Here is a 22,052-nt window from a genome sequence, read left to right as displayed (position 1 = left end):
TGATATCAATAAACGGATGTTTTCGGGCTACGTTTGCCAGCCTTTCGCGCATTCTCCCGCTGTGTACGCTCACTGCTGGGAGTCACTTCCCACTGTCAGCTTTCATAATAATGACAGGGGGTCGCGTGAAGCATCTTGCCTCGACAGCCCGTTTGAACGTCGAGAATTCTCAGAGATGTCTTCACTACGCGGCGAATTCTAATCATCGTGAGAGCGCTGAAACTGTCTTCAAACGTGATCATGTCAGCGACATAAACCTGTCAAAAAAAATTGTCGACAAGTGTTTGCTCACAGGGAAAATTTGCTCGAATGCAAGCTACCACGCCTCCACTAGGACCGACGCAAAATATGAGCTTGGGGCCCTCTATTTCCGCCACTATTTTTGATTATTAATCATAATATTATAGCTAGATAGCTATGTAGCTAGATAACTATATCGCTATGTAGCTAGAGCGCTAGATCACTGCGTAGCTAGAAAGCTAGATAGCTATGTAGCTAGAAAGCTTAATCGCTTTGTAGCTAGATAGCTATATAGCTAGCTAAACATACACCCGGACAGAGAAGTAAGTAAGTAAGTAAGTACGGAAGAAGGAAAAAAGGAAGGAAGGATAGACGAAGAGATGGATAGATAGCGGGCTATTGAAGATAGCTAGCGAGCTAAATAGCTAGCTAGATAGATAGAAAGCAAGCTAGATAGCTAGCTAGATAGCTAGCCAGATAGCTAGATAGCTAGATAGATAGATAGATAGATAGATAGATAGATAGATAGATAGATAGATAGATAGAATAATTCACAAGGTGAAAACAATCTGCCCCTCGCTGACACCATTTGCCTAATGAGCAGTTCCATCTCACTTAGGGCTGCTAATGGTCCGACATAATTGCTCCGGTAGTAATGTCAGGGCGCGCAAAGTCCGGGCCAATAAATTCCACTTAGATCTGGGGTGCCCTATCCCATCGGATGTACTTTCCAACATCATCTCACCATGTAGCGTAAAAAGCGCTGGCCTGTGTCCTTGGACCATGTTGGACAGTGCAAAATGAGCTGTTAATTTGAAAGCAACGAAGAATTGTTGCCAATTTCTGTGAATAAAATGATGGGTGAAAGTGGAACTTTGTTTTTCACATTCTATGTGTGTTGTATAAAGAGGGAAATTTGTTTTTCTTTGTAGCCCTCAGCTAGCAATGTTATAGCACTTTGGACAATTAGGCTAATGCTACAACAAACAAATCTAAAAACAAAAAGGTGGAAAGATATGGAAATAAAAAGATATGTTGAAAGTTATTCCACTTATTTAGTCCAACAAGGCTATAGCTACAAGCAGTGCAAAAAACAACAACAACAAAAACAAATTAAAACATGAAAAAAGGTTAAATTAAATTGGGGGGAGTGCAAAATGTTGAAAGATATTCAACTGATTTTTTTTATTATTATTTTTTTTTGTATCCAAGCTAGTTAGTGCTTCGTAGAAATAGTCTAAGAAGAAACAAACAATTGTATAATGGTTAAAAAAAAAAAAATGAAAAGAGATAAAAAAATATGGAAATATGTTCCGATCCAATTATAGCCGGACTAGTTAGCACTTTGGAAAACCAGGCTAAAGGTACAACAAAGGTTGTGAAAAATAATGGAATTAAAACCAGTAAAACAAAGAAAAAAAAAATAGCAACAAATGTATTTTGCTTTCTTTTTAATCGAACGATATTCAGTAAAAACGGAACATTTAATCCCACGTGTGGACGATTCCTCCACATACATCAACACTACAGTAGTTAGCACTTTAGACAAGGCTAATTCTATGACAAAAAATGAGGGGGGTGGGGGGGATTCAAAACCTGTAAAATTATGTAAAGGTGTGAAAGATGATAAAATATTGAAAAATAATCAGATCCAACGATGATGACATCGGTAAGATTACCGAATGAACAAGAAAAAAAAAAAGAAGCACAACATTTGGTAACTCTCGCTAATGTTCAGTGCGTGTAAACAGCCAGCTGTCGGCCATTATAATCAAATATTTTGAGTGTGTCCCTGTTTGACAGGTATGCTTTTTTACATATATATTTTTTTAGGACAATCTGCCGTAGCTTTGCCAATTTCTACTTAGCACATGACCTGGGAAGCAGGAATTCCGCGCTACTCTTCATTAAGCCGCTTGCGATCCATTTCCACCTCATCTGCTGACTGTCGGAAAGGCTTTTTCGTTCTAAAGCGGGAACACGGAAAAGAAAATGGCGAGGCAAACAATGAATATTTGTGACAGCAGATTGGATGCTGAAAAATGCACCGTCAATTTCACAAGTCACCGCCCAGAAACAAGATGAAAACCGTCGAGGTGCCCAATTTTTTGCATGTGTAGACACTCACTCTCTCGCTCGCGCACACACGGGTGCCAAATATTCACATTTGTCAAACATCTGTGACAAAAGATGCAATTTGTGCAAATATGCCGCTAATGAGGCTCTTTAATGCACATTAGCTTCTCGTGAGGTTTGTTTTGTTTTCAGCTAGAAACAATAAGGGCGACGCGGTGTCCCCACTTCATCAATGACTGCTTATTGTCATATCTTATTGTATGTCTTAACTATGGCATAATTTTTTTTTTGAACAATCCATTAGACTTTTCTTTGTTTAGCTTTTACTAAAAGAAAAATTGTCAGAATAGTGTTGAAGTCCCTGCCATTTTCACTGAAGCAACCCCCTTCGCTCGGGGTTAGGGTTAGGGTTAGTATTGTATTCTATTGCTATTTCTGTTTTCCGTTATGCAGCAGTCAAGTTTTATTATTATTCACAAACCTGTTTAAAACACTGGGGAAAAGAGCTTGTTGCAAAATGGCCCTGGTTGATCTCTTATACTCTGCTGCCACCTGCTGGCGGTATTTTTGCAATAACTACCAGTGCTTTAAGCAACCTGTTCAGGTCAGAGGCTACGTCAAATCCTTCTGTATGTTCTAGCATAAAAAAAAAACATTTTTTTTAATTTTATTTTTTAACTCTTTGACTGCCAAAAACGTTAAATAACGTTTAGTAAAATCCTATGGAGGAGTGCCAAAGACGTTAAAAGACGTTTTTTTTTCAAAACAGGTGAAACTAACCATTTTCTATTGTTGATTACTCAAAAACGGAATAAGGTAGAAACAAACTTTTTTTTCTGATGGAAGATGAGAGTCCAATCTTTTTTTGGCAGTATGTGTGTTTCCATAGTCCAAACACATAATTTTCTATGGACCTTGAAAGATCAGTCAAAATGCTTAAAATCGGCATCCCTTTTCTGAAAACGTCTGGCAGTCAAAGAGTTAAACGTATAAATGCGTTTTTGGGAGTGAAGGACAAAATATTTTTTTAAACGTATTTAGACGTTTTTGGGTTTGAATGAGTTAAAAACGGGTCCATATAAAAATAATATAGAAATTGTCATACAGTGATAATAATATCTCATCATTTCACGCTGCAAAAAAATATATACAAATATGGTTAAAATGCAGCACTGTTAGCATATGTAGGCTAACATGAACCGAGCATGAGCCATTCAATCGCCGCGAGTGTCTTCACACCTTTGGGGCTCAGTGCCGACATGTTTCACGAGAGACGTTGCCAAAAAGTGGGGCGGGCGACCAAGACGGATGCCGACGTTGCCAAATATGCAAAACGGACTGATCTTGAGCCAGGTCATTTGCATATAAACCCGCCGGACACATTGCAGGTGCATTCGGGTCCAACACAATTTAAAACATTCTCATGTGAAACCCCGTCAAGTGTCAAATAAAACCAAAACAAATCAAAACTACTCAAGCTTTGAGGACAACTAATAGACAGGTAAGACGTTTGTGGAGCAGGACCTTCTCCGTTGAATGCAATATGATTGATCGAACTGCAAATTTTATTTCACATCTTTCTTATGGCAGAGCATTTCAGCTATCCACTAATCAGTTTATTCAGGAGGTGGTGTCGAGAAAGACGGACGGAAATCACCGCAGAGATCTTCGCCTTTCCCTGCTGGATGAATTCCTGCGATGCCTCTCTTTGAATCAAAGAGCGTTTGTGTAGGCGGGTGTGAGATCTTTTTAAAACGCGCCGAGAGAAAAAAAAAAGAAAAAACAATCGAGCCGGGCGAATAGATGGCCCCTAAAATAGACGGTAGGTCGGCGGATGAATCAAAGGCGGGCGAGCTTGAGATCATCACAGCACGGCACTCTGCGTGGAGATCAAAAGTAGAACATTTGTGCACCTGTTGCCTCACGTGGGGCATGCTGGGAAATGTAAAAAGCGAGCGTGGAAATCCAGAAGAGCCCCTCATAGCCTTGACGCTAATTAAACAAAGTGAAATCTTAAATTTCAAGAAAAATATGACTTATATTTTTCTTTCAAAAATAAAGTCACAATAATATTATATTAAACTCATTTGCCCCCCCCCCCAAAAAAAAAAAATATATATATATTTTTTATGCTAGAGCATACAGAAGGCTTTGATGCAGCCTCTGAACTGAAGAGGTGGCTTAAAGCAACGGTAGTTATTACAAAAACGGACAGGAAGTGGCAGCAGAGATCAACCAGGGCCAAGTTGCAAAAAGCTCTTTCCCCCACAGATTTGTGAATAATGATGAAACTTAGCTATATTCTAATGCTAATTGCGGCAAAATGGAAACAGATAGAAATGTACTTTTTTTTCCTGATGAAAGAATAGACTCCAACCTTTCTTTTAGTAGGTTTCATTTTTTTTTTATAGAAATGGAACAGAATATTCTGTGGACCTTGCGAAATCAGTCAAAATCCAGTAAAACATCCCCGAGCGAAGGGGGTTGCTTCAGTGAAAATGGCTGCAAGTGAATGAGTTAAAGTCAGTTTAAGTTTAACATGAGAAGAAAGTTTAAAAATAAATAAATAAATACATTCAATGTTCAGCTAAATGTTTTTTGGCCGGACAATCATCTATCTGGAGGACACAAATGTCAGCCCTCCCACTTGAACTTTCCACTTTCAACAACGCCCATTAGTTTTGGATGAGTAAATATTGAGATTGATTCGACTCTCTCATTTCAGAAGACCTATTTCCTTTTCCTGTGTGCGGCAGCAGAGGTGAAAAATCCAGATCCAGAAAGTCAAAATCCTACCACCGTTTGGCTTTAGCCCCTGATGCTAGCTAGCTCCCATGGAGCTTGTTTACCTGCTAGGGAGCTAGCTAGCTAGCTAGCTAGCATCAGAGGCTCAAGTAGGTAAACGAGCTCCATGGGAGCTAACAAGCTAGCTAGCTAGCATCAGAGGCTCAAGTAGGTAAACAAGCTACATGGGAGCTAGCTAGGCAGCTAGCTGGCTAGTAAAGGGGTAACGAAATCAAAATATGACATACCATTTCTGACTTTTGTGATTTGATCCCTACAAGATGGCTCAGGATGAATGTTTTCATAGGGGAGGGTGTCAATCACTACTAGTACCCCCCCCCCCCCCCCCACACACACACACACACACACACACACACACACCTAAATGGATTAGCGCTCTCATTATAGTTATTAGTTCCGCCTGCACCATTTCTCAAGACACTTCCGCTTCCCATGTGGACTAAATCATCCATCCTGTTTAATATTTTAGTTATTAGAGGGAAGAAAATTTGACTGCAGGTTAACCTTGTCCTTGTATTACATCGCATTGTATGTTTTTTTATTTATTTTTTATTCAAGCAGATGTGTTCCAGCTTTGCCAAGGATTTCTCCAATTGACCTTGTTGGCTTTCATGAATAAAATACACTGCAGCAAACTGTTATTTAGCACCAAACTTGCAATCTAATAAGCCCCCCACCCCCCCAATGCCCCCAGAGAACTTCATTTTCAATTTTCCAAAGTGTGACAGTGAATCTGTTTGATCTGTTAATAACATTTAAAGGGCGTCGCTGCCTTCTCGCAGTTTGAAAGCATTTTAAAAGTGTGCCCGTTCATTTTCATCCATCTCAAGGACTTGGAACGCAATTACGGGGCTGCTGACATTTTTTCACCTTTTTCACCATCACATTTTTTTCCACCTCCCGCGTCACTCAATGTTTGCCGACGATGATAAATGAAGCGCATCGTGGCTTTCGCCTTCGGGCAAAAAAACAAAACAAAAAATCGTTTTAGTGATATGTCTCCATGCCATGATTTTTTTTCTCTCCTTTGAATGGCGTTGAAATGTACATATTATCCAACATGAGCTAATTGTATTTTTATTTACTCACATTTAAGTGTACATATTAAAAATAAAAATCGGAGATTTCTTTTCATGTTACTGGGTGATCTTTTTCCAATCAAGACCTGCTGACGTCAGCAGCCACACTTCACACTGACAGCAAGCTTTTTGATATGTATATTACTGTCAATTATCATCCCGGTTTCACTCTCCCATTATCCGCAATTAGACCATAAGAGAACTTTTGTCATAATTGCCCGCCTCGCTGGATAGATGAATTTGCATTTTCGCTCGTGGTCCCCCCTGCAAAGCGGAAAATCTATTAGGACAAGGAGAGACAATTGGCTTTAAAAGGATGCGGTTGATGACCGAGTGCTTGTCCTGCCGCTGTGTGTGTAGGTGTAAATGTGGGTATAAGTTGTGCGGAAGTTACAACATAACAACATGGCTAGCATATGGATAGAGAGGGTAAAAGTACTCACAGTCTGTCGAAGTAAGAAAGAAGTTGTTGTTTTTTTGATAATTAAATGGCAAAAGAAGCCTGTGATATTCTGTAATTGCAAATAAATGTCACAAGATGGCAGCACTGCACTTAACTCACTTCAAACGACGTCACGACAGAAATACTGTCATTATTATTGCCTTAAGCAAAACAATTTAGTAAAACTGTATAAAATATAAAATTTAAAAAATTATGTTACATATTGCATGTTATTTAAAAGCTAGCCAGCGTTAGCTTGACTGCTACATTAACATATATTTGCTTATGTTGTGGCCTGGCTAACAAAAAATGCTAAATAAGCTAATGATAAGAACTGAAAAATATGTGTTTCAAATTAGACAAAGAATTTGTCACCACACTGCCACCAAGTGGCAACACAGCAATACTGTTATTATTACCTTGAGCACAAAAGAAATTAAATTTAAAAAAATTTTTTTTTAATAATGTTACTGGGGTACGTGTTGTATGTCATTTAAAAGCTGGTTAGCGTTAGCTTGACTGCTACATTAGCATATAATTGCTCATGTGGTGCCCTGGCTACCAAAAAATGCTAAATAAGCTAATGATAAGAACTGAAAAATATGTGTTTCAAATTAGACAAAGAATTTGTCACCACAGTGCTACCAAGTGGCAACACAGCAATACTGTTATTATTACCTTGAGCACAAAATAAATAAAATACAATTATTATTATTTATTTTTTTAAATAATGTTACCGGGGTATGTGTTGTATGTCATTTAAAAGCTGGTTAGCGTTAGCTTGACTGCTACATTAACATATATTTGCTCATGTGGTGCCCTGGCTACCAAAAAATGCTAAATAAGCTAATGATAAGAACTGAAAAATATGTGTTTCAAATTAGACAAAAAAAAATTCACCACAGTGCCACCAAGTGGCAACACAGCAATAATGTTATTATTACCTTGAGCACAAAAGAAATAAAATAGAATTTTTTTTTTTTAATAATGTTACCGGGGTACGTGTTGTATGTGATTTAAAAGCTGGTTAGCGTTAGCTTGACTGCTACATTAACATGCTAAATAAGCTAATGATAAGAACTGAAAAATATGTGTTTCAAATTAGACAAAAAAATTTTCACCGAAGTGCCACCAAGTGGCAACACAGCAATACTGTTATTATTACCTTGAGGACAAAAGAAATAAAATAAAATGATTTTATTTATTTTTTTAAATAATGTTACCGGGGTACGTGTTGTATGTCATTTAAAAGCTGGTTAGCGTTAGCTTGACTGCTACATTAACATATATTTGCTCATGTTGTGGCCTGGCTAACAAAAAATGCTAAATAAGCTAATGATAAGAACTGAAAAATATGGGTTTCAAATTAGACAAAGAATTTGTCACCACAGTGCCACCAAGTGGCAACACAGCAATACTGTTATTATTACCTTGAGCACAAAAGAAATAAAATACAATGATTTTATTTTATTTTTTTAAATAATGTTACTGGCGTACGTGTTGTATGTCATTTAAAAGCTGGTTAGCATTAGCTTGACTGCTACATTAACATATATTTGCTCATGTTGTGGCCTGGCTAACAAAAAATGCTAAATAAGCTAATGATAAGAACTGAAAAATATGTGTTTCAAATTAGACAAAGAATTTGTCACCACAGTGCCACCAAGTGGCAACACAGCAATACTGTTATTATTACCTTGAGCACAAAAGAAATAAAATACAATTATTATTTATTTTTTTTAAATAATGTTACCGGGGTACGTGTTGTATGTCATTTAAAAGCTGGTTAGCGTTAGCTTGACTGCGACATTAACATATATTTGCTTATGTTGTGGCCTGGCTAACAAAAAATGCTAAATAAGCTAATGATAAGAACTGAAAAATATGGGTTTCAAATTAGACAAAGAATTTGTCACCACAGTGCCACCAAGTGGCAACACAGCAATACTGTTATTATTACCTTGAGCACAAAAGAAATTAAATACAATTTTTTTTTTTAATAATGTTACCGGGGTACGTGTTGTATGTCATTTAAAAGCTGGTTAGCGTTAGCTTGACTGCTACATTAACATATATTTGCTTATGTTGTGGCCTAGCTAACAAAAAATGCTAAATAAGCTAATGATAAGAACTGAAAAATATGTGTTTCAAATTAGACAAAGAATTTGTCACCACAGTGCCACCAAGTGGCAACACAGCAATACTGTTATTATTACCTTGAGCACAAAAGAAATTAAATACAATTTTTTTTATTTTTTTTAAATAATGTTACCGGGGTACGTGTTGTATGTCATTTAAAAGCTGGTTAGCGTTAGCTTGACTGCTACATTAGCATATATTTGCTCATGTGGTGCCCTGGCTACCAAAAAATGCTAAATAAGCTAATGATAAGAACTGAAAAATATGTGTTTCAAATTAGACAAAGAATTTGTCACCACAGTGCTACCAAGTGGCAACACAGCAATACTGTTATTATTACCTTGAGGACAAAAAGAAATAAAATAAAATATATATTAAAAAAATAATAATAATGTTACATGTTGTATGTCATTTAAAAGCTAGCTAGCGTTAGCTTGACTGCTACATCAACATACATTTACTCAAGTTGTGCCCTGGCTAACAAAAATGCTAAATTAGCTAACGATAACAACTTTAAAATACGTGTTTCAAATTAGAAAAATAGTTTTTGAATGCCAATGAGTCATTGTCTTAGCCCAATTAAAAGGTGGTAGTTTCTGACATGTGCAACATGTATGGTCCACAATATATATATATTTTTAAATGCTACATTAAATGGTTTTGTTCAGTAAAATACATATTTGTAAAAGCAGAAAGCAAGAGCCTAACGAGTATGCTGCGCTAGACTTTAGTGTTGTTTATTATGCCGCAACCCGGCCCCCACACACTGACAATACCTCACTGGAGGAACACTCTGGGAAGCAGCTATGGAAACAAAAGGTAAACCCACCAGGGGGAGTACTTTGAAGGGGAAAACTTGTAGTTTGAATCTGAAATTGAATATCTTTTGTGACACCAATCTTGAAACTTTTCTGACAGGCGTGTCATGTCTACCAGAGTAAAGCTCCCATAGTTGAGCAGGTGTACCTAATGAAGCGTCCGGTGAATGTACACGCTGTACTGAACACATCGCATAAGCGTCGGCGGGTAATATACACTCCAGTAGTCAGTGATTGCACACACACACTCTTTTCTGTGACCTTTCTGGCACGCTATTGTCAACAACCACATGCTGGAGTCTTTCCTGGTAACAATCTACTTATAACACACATACACAAACACTTACAGAAAAATATCAATATCAGTGTAAAGGATTAAAAAAAATCCTTAAATGGATGTCAAATTTGTATGTGAGGAACACTTAAAAAGCTGTGAAATCTAGTTAAACATACTATCATTGTTTTTGTATTATTAATCCATATTTTTGCATGTGTTAGTATTTATTTGTGTTTATTTTCAAATGAGTTTTTTTCAGTCATATTTTTCATAAATATTTTCCCCATGTTTGCTTATTTTTATTTACTTTATCTTTTCATTTGTATTTACTGGTGGTTATTTTATTTGCTATAATGTGTGTGCGCCATCTGCTGGTGGCTTGTATGAAGCGGCTCACTCGTAGCATTGCTGCACGCTGCACTGGTGTCACATGACCTGCAACTACCCAAACAAGCTACGTAAAATGCCCTACTTTCACTTCAGCTTCTTTTTTTTTCTTTTTTTTATGTCTTGTTATTGTTATTTGCATCACTGGCTTGATCCCGTAAGTAGGTGATAGCTTGATCGATAGGTAGAACAGGTAAGACAGCTGGCTAGATAGCTTGCCAGGTAGATAGATAGACAATAGATAGATTGATAGATAGCTGGAATGGGGTAGACACAGACACTTCTTTTTTTTTTTTTCCAGCAACAGGTGTCTTTGGAAACATGATGCTAAACATTAAACCGGACAAGGCCCACATAGAGGTGAAATAAGGTGATCACGATAATGTGATTAATTATTACTAGCGTAAACAAAGTAATATTATTACAAGTAATTTATCTACTTGACTGCTTAGTAGATTTTAAAAGTAACTACATTAGATTCCAATACTTTATAAAGATGGACACAATAACACGATACAAGCCATACTTATGGTCATAAATTGTAGCACTCGCTAAGCTAACTTAGCAGCATGCTAATTTATAGCTTATAGCATGCTAACTTAGCAAATAACAGGTAACACAGATTTTATGTGATTTTTTTTTATTTTTTTTTAAATCACCATCCATTATATGTCCCATAATAGGTTGTAACAGTCTGGTAAAATATAAAATATGATAAATGACAAAATATTGGTCTTCTTCACTGTGATTAGTGGAGAAAGTAACCTGAACAGTCAGCTGTTGATGAGCGAGGACGCCGATTGGCTGTTTGGGAGGCGTTCCTTTACAGTGTTTTATAAACTCGAATAGAATAGAGCCTTTGTGTACACAAGCTACATAAACATTGCTGTCATATCACCTGCGCTCTCTTTCAATGCAGCTTATGCAACGGTTCACTCAAACAACAACAACTCTTTTCAACTTTTGACGTGCAGTTTTTGCTCTATTTTTCCACAGCAATACATGGTGACATCGGAAGTCATAAAAGGTGCCTGTAAACAAAAATGTAGCATTGTTACAATTGAATTATTAAAGAATAAAAAAATATATAATAATTTCTTAATGCATCAGATACTCTGAGAAACGAGCAGCTTGACGTTTGTCATTGGTCGGAACTCTAGACGGGAGCTTTCAGGAGTTTACAATGCGCACGATAAGATAAACAGCTGCTGCTAAAGTTAAACTTCACACCAGCTGTGTTATGCCAAACTATAATGAAATGTTATATATGGTGATGTCATCTGTCTATTTACTCAACATTTTTGAAACTAGCAAGCTAATGATATGGACGCTTTAGCCATTCTATGTGTCGAATAAAACAATGAATTTAGCAGTTTAACAGCTAACAAGCATAAACGTACAATTGAGAAGGCGATGTGGTAAAATATGACTCATCATTAGTCAATTATTTGGGTCGGAAACAAGCTAGCTAGCTTAGCGCTTACTGTATGTAGCCAAAGGACGGATCATCTTGACACCTGAGCGAACTAAGATGTTTACTCGAGTAATCCACTACGCTTCAATACGGATTAGGATGTTTTTGTTTTTTTCCCCCCGCGGTTTACTCGCAGCGTTGAGGTTGAGAGGGAATAAAAATGACTTTGATAGCTCAATTTAGCAAAGCTTCTCCGGCAGCCCCCCCCCCCCCCCCCCCCATGTTAGCGACGTCTCAATCCCCCGCTAATCTTCGCCAAGCTCGACGCGCTGCTCATTTGAAGCGTGGCGGCTTCCTGACTTTTCTCCTTCTTCTTGAGCAACCCTTCCTAGGAGCCACATGCTAAATGTGTAGCATTTTTACGCTAATTACAACGCGGCATTAGCCGGCTTAGTTGACAGGGTTCCAACCATTTTCGCTCTTATAAGGAATAAACTTTTGCTGACTTAAGGTCTGACCTTTGAAACATGAGCAAATATTTGGCGGATGAATCCTTGCCTAACTTTGGAGGAAAAACAACGGTTAGCATCACAAAAGGTCTGGCCTGTATGTCGCATATATTTTGATGCGGGTTTTTCTTTAAATGCAGCATTTTCAGATGTGATTTTGGTGGAATGAGCTGCACACGTAAAACCCTGAGGTAATTGACATCAGTTCAGCGCAAAATAGGAAATCCGCACAATAGTTTGCTTGGTTGTGAGGTCATTAAAGTACATTGACACACTTCACACATGCTGTACATGCTCAAGCACTGACTGAGAAGCAATTTCTCAGTATTGCCAAGAATGAGAGGAAGAGAAACATATTCTTTGGGGGAACACTTACCCTTTCAGTCCTGAGGCGGAAAAACATATTAAGGTTGGATTTCTGCCTCGGTGTTGTAGTAGCAGTCATATGAAGCTTTTCTTTTGCCATGCACCACTTTTTCCACCTTTTGTGAAGTGCACAGGCTCCAGTGAATTATCGGAGCGAGCACGCGGACAGCTGAAATGAGAAAAAAAATGAAATATGACTGATATGGAAGACTGGCAAGAAAAGTGGATAGAGTGTGTCTGGGAGTGAGGCCAAGTTTTTTTTAAAAAAATTTTTATTAAAAGGAATAAGAGCTGAAAATAAACCGGTTTACTTGGTCAAAAGATCTGTATATTCAAGCCGCACAACTCTAAGAATAGAAGGCAAACTATTGTGACCTTCTCTACACTTTTTCAAGCAGCACAAAACTGTGACATTTAAATTTCACCTCTTTCTAAGAAAAGCCATTCTGTTTGGCCTGGAACAAATCTAAAGCGCTGGAATGAAATGACACTCTGGGCTGTGAAGGATATTATAACATTTTAATACCTATTTTCATATATCGATTATTGTTACTGATCATGAACATTTAATTCTTCATTTTAAGTTTGTCAAAGTGTCTTGTGTCCTGAGCAGGGCACATGATGTTGACCTCGTATGTTCTGGGTTAAAGCTGGGACCATATTATTTAGTCTAGAAAAGTTCCTTCTCATCACTTTGTACGAAAACATATTTTCGCCCTTGATTTTGCTATACACTGATTGGTCCAGAATTTCTTGTTTTATTTTGTACACGTACATTGTGGTCTTGAACAGAACTTGTTTTGCTTTTCCATTAGTCACGGTCATTGGTGCTTTTGGGTCAAATGATAAAGTGAGATTTTGTTATGAAGAAGAATATGAAAAGTGCCTTGAAAATATACATATTTTGGCTAGAGACGAAGACAGCTGCAACTGCACTAAGAGTTCTATTGTTTGACATGTCCTTCAACTGTATAACACATTTGCTCATTCATGAAGGGAGAGATATTCTGCTTGGAGACTGAATTGTAATAAAAGGCTGGCCCTTCGAGAGGAGGGTGTGCATTGTTGATCAGAACTTGTCGGAGTTTGATTCAATGGTGCAACAGGAGATCTCCTTTAAGAATTATCCTGCGCAGGAAACTCTGTTCATTTCTCATCTCACCAGTTGGTTTATTGGACACGCAAAAAGTTATGGATTAACTACACCCCTCAGTTGGTGATTTAAATATACCTTCTTCAGTTGGTGACCCTCCGACGGCAAGGCGTTTGACGGTTGTTGCGTTCGCGGACGGTTTGAATTCCTGGCGCCATATTAATTGAGGTAAGTGGAGATCTTATCCACGTTTGAGGAATTCTTTCTGTCTAGGAGCGCTCCGGCCGCCATGCGTTCTTGTAAGATAACCAAATCAAGGGTGAGATTTGTGTGAGCAGAGGTAGAAGTTTAAGTTGTTTGGTTCTATGGAATTTCCTACGGTATTTGAAGTATACATATTTGTGGTGCACATTGAATTGAATAGCGATCGCTCGTAAGTCAGTCTGGGAAACATTTTGTCTTTACAATTTGGTTTTTACAGACGATAGATACGTAGATAATTGATTTGAAGTCTGCGTATATGAGGTTAAGATATAAGTAAGTTGTTGAAGTTGAGAGTAAATCAGCTGGGGAAACATTATTGTTGTAACCAAGCGGTAGATGTATGGGCATTGGTTTTACGTCCATACATATTTAAGTTGAGAGAAGTCGGCTCAAAAAGCATCTTTGTCTTGATCCCTGCCTGATGCGCGGGAGAGACAAACACTTTGTTTTTATGAGTAATAGATTCTTGGGTAATTAGATAACGAAGATCCTTGAATAAGTGTTGCCGATTAAAGCTGCGGGAGGATCGACTGCTTCATTTTCTAGGGACAAAAGACTCAACTTATGGAAGTCAGATTGACATAAAACGGACTTAATACGCCGTTTTAAGATTAATCGATAGGTCTATGAATAATTGGATATTGACATTTTTAGACAAGATATAAGAGATAAGATGTATTGACTCAACTCGTGTAAGTCGGGCTGACTAAAGCATATTTGATACGACGCTTTAGATCAAGCCAATAGGTCTATTGAATATTCGTGATTAAAATTCAAAGACAAAGAAACTGTTGAAGCTGGGGTAGCGCAGTTGACATCCGGATATTTATGTGTTGATATGTCGTACAAAACGACATGTCTTGTCTGTCCGTTGTGTGTATGCCGTCTGATCGGTGAAGAAACTCTAACGTTACGGTAAAATCTTAAAGGGACCGCGACGAGAACAGTTGATTAATTCTGTTATAAGTGAGACGTCACTTCATTTAAATATTAATACAACTGAACTATGATAATTTACAATATAATATAATATAATACAAATCAATAAGCTATAAAATACCTGAGTTAATAATTAAGACGAAACATGGACACTCTATTTGAACTCAAAACACAGTGGTTTGACCCGAATGGGATTCCGTTGAGTTTAGATGGGATGACGCTGGATAAACAAATTGGGAACGCATGCGCTGTGGCTATAGGGATTTTACCTACAAAGGCTAAACGAGAAACAAAAAAAGAACTTTGCGACTGGATGCAAGACGGCTGTAGAAAAGGTTATTTTCCGTCATTACAATCTGCAGTGTGTCTAATCTCTTTGATGAAGAACGTTGAACTTGCATGTGTGAAAAAACGTCACGAACTAGATGAGCTGGTGCAACACACATCTGTAATTTCTTCGAGTGGAAGAAAAGCCAGAAATGATCGAAAGCTTGTTGACAAAATAATGAATAATGCTAGAATACTAGCTTTAGGTATTTTTGTGAAGTTATAACCATTTATATAACTAAATAATGATATAAGACTAAATGATTTGACCTGATATGACTTCCGCTAGTCGGAATTAAAGCTTCCGGATTAATCATACCGTTTAAATAATGACTTAAAATGTAATTAATATTGAACGACGGGACTTGATTATATTGTGAAAAAGGTTAGTTTATTCTAATAAGATATGGCATTTGTTCGATGGTTTTAATGACGGCAATTTAACTTTGAATGTGCGTACACGGCGACCGCCCGTTAATAATGTTATGAGTGTATGTAATTTTATATAGAGGAGAGTCCCGGACGTATCTTTAAGAAAAGTGTATTGAAAAAATGATGAATACTGAAATGTTGCTTTGCAAATAAAATAACTGTATAATACAAATTTATGTAATAAAACAAATTAAGCCGTTTAATAAGCGCTAAACGGGATAAATTAATTAGACGGTAAAATTACTAATAAAACTTCTAACGCTAAAACCCGCAATTGTCTGCGTTAAATAATTGAACGACATTATATAAATTGTTGCCGTAACTGATTTTATAAGCCCCTTACATAAATTTCTTAAGCACTAATGTTGAATACTTAAACTGGCTTCAAGAGTGCAAATACGTCATATTTAAAAATTATGTTTGCTATAAAACGAACGAATATTAATACACAAATAACATAGAGAGGTATAGTTTTAAGATATTATAAAATTTAGATGCATGTCTTATGCTTGTAGAGCATGGGTGGCTTTGACTGATTGTAGTTGCTATGACTCATTCCCTTTCTCGGGTTAAAAAATGCCAACAGCCATCAATCTTTGTAATGAGGTCAAATAAAATGTTTTTATAAAAGGTAATGTTAATTGTGTGATTGTTTTAGATTAAATAGTTTAGTCTCTACTCTTATTTTAATAATAATAATAATAACTAAAAACAAATAACTTGGATGGCAATTAATGTGGAATAATTCTTATATAGATGATTGTTTTTTCCCTTATGATTTTGTTTGTGCGCGAGAACATTGTTTAATAAATTTTAAATATCTTTTCAGAATCAGGAGACACACCCATTAAGGACAATTGGGGTCGCACCAAAGTGCCATGTTCCGGTCCTGGGGATGAAGTAATGTGTTAATTATAATTTAAAAGGAGTTTTTTATTTATTTTTTTCTCCGACGTTTATAAATAGAAAGTAATTTTAATCTCTCCTGAATATATTTAACCTTTGAATTCGACATTTGAAGTCTCATTACAAACAGACTGGGGAAGCTATCTGGAAGAAACACATTTTTGACATAATTTGAGGTGCTATGTAATTAAAAATCATTCCTGCTTTGACGTTTGACCAAAGGCTGACTTTACGGGCTGCGGCCTCCATTGAGAAAACATTAATTGAAAACTACACACTTATTAATTAACTATATTTGTAAATTGTTAGAGTATATCTGTCCTATTTTATCCTAAGTATTATTTATGAAGGTATGCAAAACATATTAAATTAAATATTGTAAACCATAACAATTTTTGACATATAATTAGCAATTATTTTAAATTGTAAACTTTCATTGTTTTAATTATTATTATTTTTTATTATTTTTTTATTTTTTATTAATTTTTTTTAATAAAGGAAGTTTTGGTTTTAATATTTACTGACATGTTATAACCTAAATACTGTTGGGGCAGATTTTAATGTTTTCAGTCGAGTGAGGATTATTGGTCAAGGGTCATTATTTCGGAACAAAGTCAACTGGCGGGACACAGACCTCTTTAAAAACCCCCACCCACAAAGAAACTGCAACTGCCAACACCATCAGAGGGGCGTGATGCAGCCATCATCACAAAACATCCTGCCAATACCTGATGGAGAGGGGAGGTTCCTGGCGCCACCTGTTGCAACAATGACTGTGCCATCATATACAAATGTGATAAAAGAAAAACTGCTCCACTGCCCAATGCACACAATGCTCCGCACGAACTGTCCTATGAAAAACTGCTCCATATGCTCTGCACAAGCGTCCTTAAAGCATTCCTGCGTCCAGAACTGTCCACTACGATGGTGACTCAACCCCACAAACAATGCTTTCCTTGAATTAGTGATACCGGGCCATATGATGTGATACTGACTGTTTACACTGCACTCTATTTTTGACAGATATAAGGTGATAACATCTACAGTAAAACATTTCGTAAATATAATGAACTGATTGACAACACTATATACACACAGATTTATTACATTTTAAAAACGTTTGATGTCTATTTTGATTTGATCTGATTTGTTTATCTCTGTCTATTTTGAAACAGTCAGCTTTTTGGACAAACATCAAAAAGGGGGACTAGCAAGCTTAATGGTAACATTAAAACTAAGGGCAACTTTATGTATTAATAATAATTGATGAATTGGCTGAAAACTGAGATTCTTTGTAAAATTCATTGGCATAAGCTACAATATTTTTATAGTACAAAAGATAATACAGGTAAATTTCGTCTGGTTTCAGAAATTGAAACAGCTAATATGAATACAGATAAGATACAATTTATTTCAATCTTAATTATTATATTTTACTTTTTTAAGTTTGGTCTTCTAGTGTTTTCCCGAATTCTCTTTTGAAATTTAAATAGTTGCTTGGGACGCATTGTCGAATTTGCTGGTTAAATGTAAAATTTTCCCCTCTTTCTAAACAAAAAGCAAGCAAAATTTATTTACTGCAAAACTTTATATATTAGTCTGAAAGAGTCTCTAAAGCGATTTTTTTTTTTTTTCAGATGGGGGAATTATTGGTTGGTCTGGGTATATCGTCGCGAAGGACACAAACAGTCCATGTTAAATAAATAAATTTAAAATTAAAAGTTAGTCTTAATGCGATAATTATAGATAGTCCGTGAGAATGAATTTTACAGGAGGACAATTGGGGATTTCCTTGACCATGGAGAAGGAGTAAGTTTTGGCAGGGACGGCGAAAATAAGGTGAATATGTTCCATTTCTATTTCTATTTTTCCCTTGGGGCCCTGGGGTTAGATGTTATTTTTTGATTTTATTTGTTGACGAAAGTTGCATTTATTTAATGGCTGGAAGCACATCCATGCTATATCTATAACAATAAATATTATAAAACATTCCAATAATTATTACATTCTGTAAACAAAATTGGCCTCGTCAGATTTGAACTGGCTAAAGATTTTCATTTTTTGCATTTAAGAATGTGCTCAGGTCATTAAAGTCAGCCAAAGGCTGGATCCTAATTAAATGTCACAACAAACAGAATTTTTTCCCACAGGAGAGGCCTACAGAACTTTACTAACATTTACTAACCCCTAACTAATAACACTACCAAAATGCTCTTTCAAAAAGAAGGGATGTGAATAAATGTTTATTAGTGACTAAATGAAAATATTTTGCACCCAGATAAGGTGATGAAAAGGTCAATCTAGTCCAGTCCACGGGGCACCTGGTTCCACATCTTGCCTATTAGACCAGCCGGAGGTCCGCCTTCTACTCAACCCCCACCTTCAGGAGCCAGCCACCACCGGGAATCAACAGAGAGACCAGCCAGCTGCTCCAGTGACCAGACGTGCCAGCCGAGAGGCCATTCAACTGCTTCCAGTGTCAGCTAACGAGCTGAGGAATTACTACATGAAGATTGAGTTTCGCTGAGGACGTCTTTCGAATGGAAACAGGAGGAATGTGTCCCTTTTTCCAGGGCATTCCACAAAGAATGAGTCACAACTTGGGAAGATAAAATCCCGGTGACCGATTTTTGCACCCCTGGCAGTTGGAGAGAGGCAGAAGGACCCTCTTCACAAAAAGGCTCTGTTCAACCTTCTGCTGATGCTGCTCAAGGAACCTGAGTGCACCATCCACACAAGAAAATAAAGAAAGTGATGACTGTTTAAAAAAAAAAAAAAAGAAAAAATCACAAGATGGCTACTTCGAAGAGACAATGCGTCTTCAATTGCGTCTGCATCACGACACTCTTTCTTATACTGACTGTTATGCCAATTTTGTGTTTTTGGGATCCCCTAACCACATCTGTAAACGCAACCACAAAAATTCGGGCTAAGCGAGACATGAACTCTCCACACATTCCCTGGGTTATATCCAAAACGTATGATGACTCAGTCACGGTGACAGTTGCCACAAACACAAACACCTCTGTCAAAATTCCCATTACGTCATTAAAAGGATTTAGAGGATGGGAAGAGACAAGGGGAGGAATATGGGTGAAATATTGGTGGTATTTGACAGGAAATGTTGCGCAACTAGATTGGGGTACTTTTATAACCACCCAAAGTGGACAATATTGGCCACCGGGAAAAAGCAAGGAGGCTGTTTTCTTTTCTAAAAGGACAACACTGCGTAAAATGGGAGGTCAACTAGAATTAACCTTTTCCATTCCCGACGGGAATATACGACCAGCTAATGTAACTCTATACAACACCTCCTGTTTTGGATTACTGTTATGGGCATGGTCCCACGGCGTTGACCCACGTTTTCCTATTCTAATCTGTGTAAATAAGACTATGAGTAAGCTAGACCAACCAAAAATGACTAAATACTCAATGGAGAATGGGATAAAAGCTGTAAGTGTACCGATTGATAGTGTAATTGAATGGTTTAGGGTTACTACAGGAGTATCCAAAAGCAGCAACAATTGGCTATTGCTAGCACACGAGGCAGCACACGCCTCTGGTAAGGAGTGTGTAGTATGTGTGGGACCACGACCTTTATTGAGAGTAATCCCGGCTAAAATCGAGGAACAATGTATAATGGAAATTATGAATAAAACTGCCCCAAATGCCAAATGCTCTCAATGGGATAAGATATATCCACTAGTGAATTTGCAGACAACTAAACCAATATTTTCAAAGGAAATTGCAGATGGTAATTTTTCATGTATTAAAATGACAGGTACCGGAGAACAATTGGGAGAACTAGATCACATTTCACACTGCACTACAATAATAAATGTGGGTCAAAAATTCAAGCCGCAATCAAGGGCTGACATTTGGTGGTGGTGTGGGCATAATCAGATATTTGACAAGTTGCCTTGGGATGGCAAAGGATATTGTGCTCTCATCACCCTTCTTCTGCCAGTACAACTTTTTCCCACCTCGGTTGATAACCTTTTACAAATGATTGACACTTGGGAACCACAATCTTCTCCTCCTTTCCATAGAATTAAACGATCTTCTTGGCAACAGGAAAATGTCCCCACCTACATTGATGCAATTGGAGTGCCGAGAGGTGTGCCAAATGAATACAAATTGACTAATCAAATAACTTCAGGATTTGAATCCCTAATTTGTTGGTGGTGTACCATTAACAAAAATGTAGACAGAATTAATTATGTGCATTACAATGTACAAAGACTAGGAAATTGGACTCAATCTGGATTTGAAGCTGTACATGGCCAATTGGCTGCCACATCTTTGATGGCTTTTCAGAACCGAATTGCACTTGATATGCTATTGGCAGAAAAAGGGGGAGTTTGCTCAATGTTCGCAGATCAATGTTGTACCTTCATTCCTAATAATACCGCACCGGATGGTACTTTAACTATGGCAATTAAGGGACTCCGGACACTTAATAGAAAGATGAATGAACACTCGGGTATAGACACTTCGCTATGGGATAATTGGATGACTGTATTTGGCCGCTACAAAACCTTAATTTCCACAATTTTGATATCAATTGCTGTATTTACGGCTCTAATAACAATATGCGGATGTTGTTGTATACCCTGTATTCGTTCCCTTTGCGAGAAAATTATTTCTGCCGCAATTGAAAAACAGGACGTACGAAATAAGTCTTCTTACATGATGATGGAGTCTGTTACTTCCTCAGCCCGGCCTGCTGCAACATCCGATGTAGATCCCGCTGGAATCTTTGTGTAAAATGTTTAAATATTTAGTTATTGGGCTTAGTGTTTACGTAAGCCCAAAAGGGGGACTGAAGGATATTATAACATTTTAATACCTATTTTCATATATCGATTATTGTTACTGATCATGAACATTTAATTCTTCATTTTAAGTTTGTCAAAGTGTCTTGTGTCCTGAGCAGGGCACATGATGTTGACCTCGTATGTTCTGGGTTAAAGCTGGGACCATATTATTTAGTCTAGAAAAGTTCCTTCTCATCACTTTGTACGAAAACATATTTTCGCCCTTGATTTTGCTATACACTGATTGGTCCAGAATTTCTTGTTTTATTTTGTACACGTACATTGTGGTCTTGAACAGAACTTGTTTTGCTTTTCCATTAGTCACGGTCATTGGTGCTTTTGGGTCAAATGATAAAGTGAGATTTTGTTATGAAGAAGAATATGAAAAGTGCCTTGAAAATATACATATTTTGGCTAGAGACGAAGACAGCTGCAACTGCACTAAGAGTTCTATTGTTTGACATGTCCTTCAACTGTATAACACATTTGCTCATTCATGAAGGGAGAGATATTCTGCTTGGAGACTGAATTGTAATAAAAGGCTGGCCCTTCGAGAGGAGGGTGTGCATTGTTGATCAGAACTTGTCGGAGTTTGATTCAATGGTGCAACAGGAGATCTCCTTTAAGAATTATCCTGCGCAGGAAACTCTGTTCATTTCTCATCTCACCAGTTGGTTTATTGGACACGCAAAAAGTTATGGATTAACTACACCCCTCAGTTG

At 37.2% G+C, this 22,052-nt stretch overlaps 1 protein-coding gene and 1 long non-coding RNA gene across 4 annotated transcripts in view; one reads left to right on the top strand and one right to left on the bottom strand.

Moving 5' to 3' along the window:
- The window catches only part of LOC144040760 (uncharacterized), a 68,965-nt gene that overhangs the window by 45,161 nt on the left and 1,752 nt on the right, over nucleotides 1–22,052 (bottom strand). For all 3 annotated transcript variants that reach the window (XR_013289834.1, XR_013289835.1, XM_077555204.1), the window contains exon 2: nucleotides 12,563–12,721. Coding sequence is in view for 1 of the 3 variants with exons in the window: in XM_077555204.1 (XP_077411330.1) it covers nucleotides 12,563–12,652 (90 nt within the window). In the remaining 2 variants the exon portion in view is untranslated. The remainder of the gene's footprint in view (nucleotides 1–12,562; nucleotides 12,722–22,052) is intronic.
- LOC144040762 (uncharacterized) lies at nucleotides 12,706–21,911 on the top strand. The gene is made up of 2 exons (XR_013289841.1): nucleotides 12,706–18,352; nucleotides 18,792–21,911. It is a non-coding gene; the product is annotated as an uncharacterized LOC144040762 (long non-coding RNA).

This window comes from Vanacampus margaritifer, chromosome 20 (genome assembly GCF_051991255.1).
Source record: "Vanacampus margaritifer isolate UIUO_Vmar chromosome 20, RoL_Vmar_1.0, whole genome shotgun sequence".
NCBI lineage: Eukaryota > Metazoa > Chordata > Actinopteri > Syngnathiformes > Syngnathidae > Vanacampus > Vanacampus margaritifer.
This window is presented reverse-complemented; position numbering and strand designations above follow the sequence as displayed.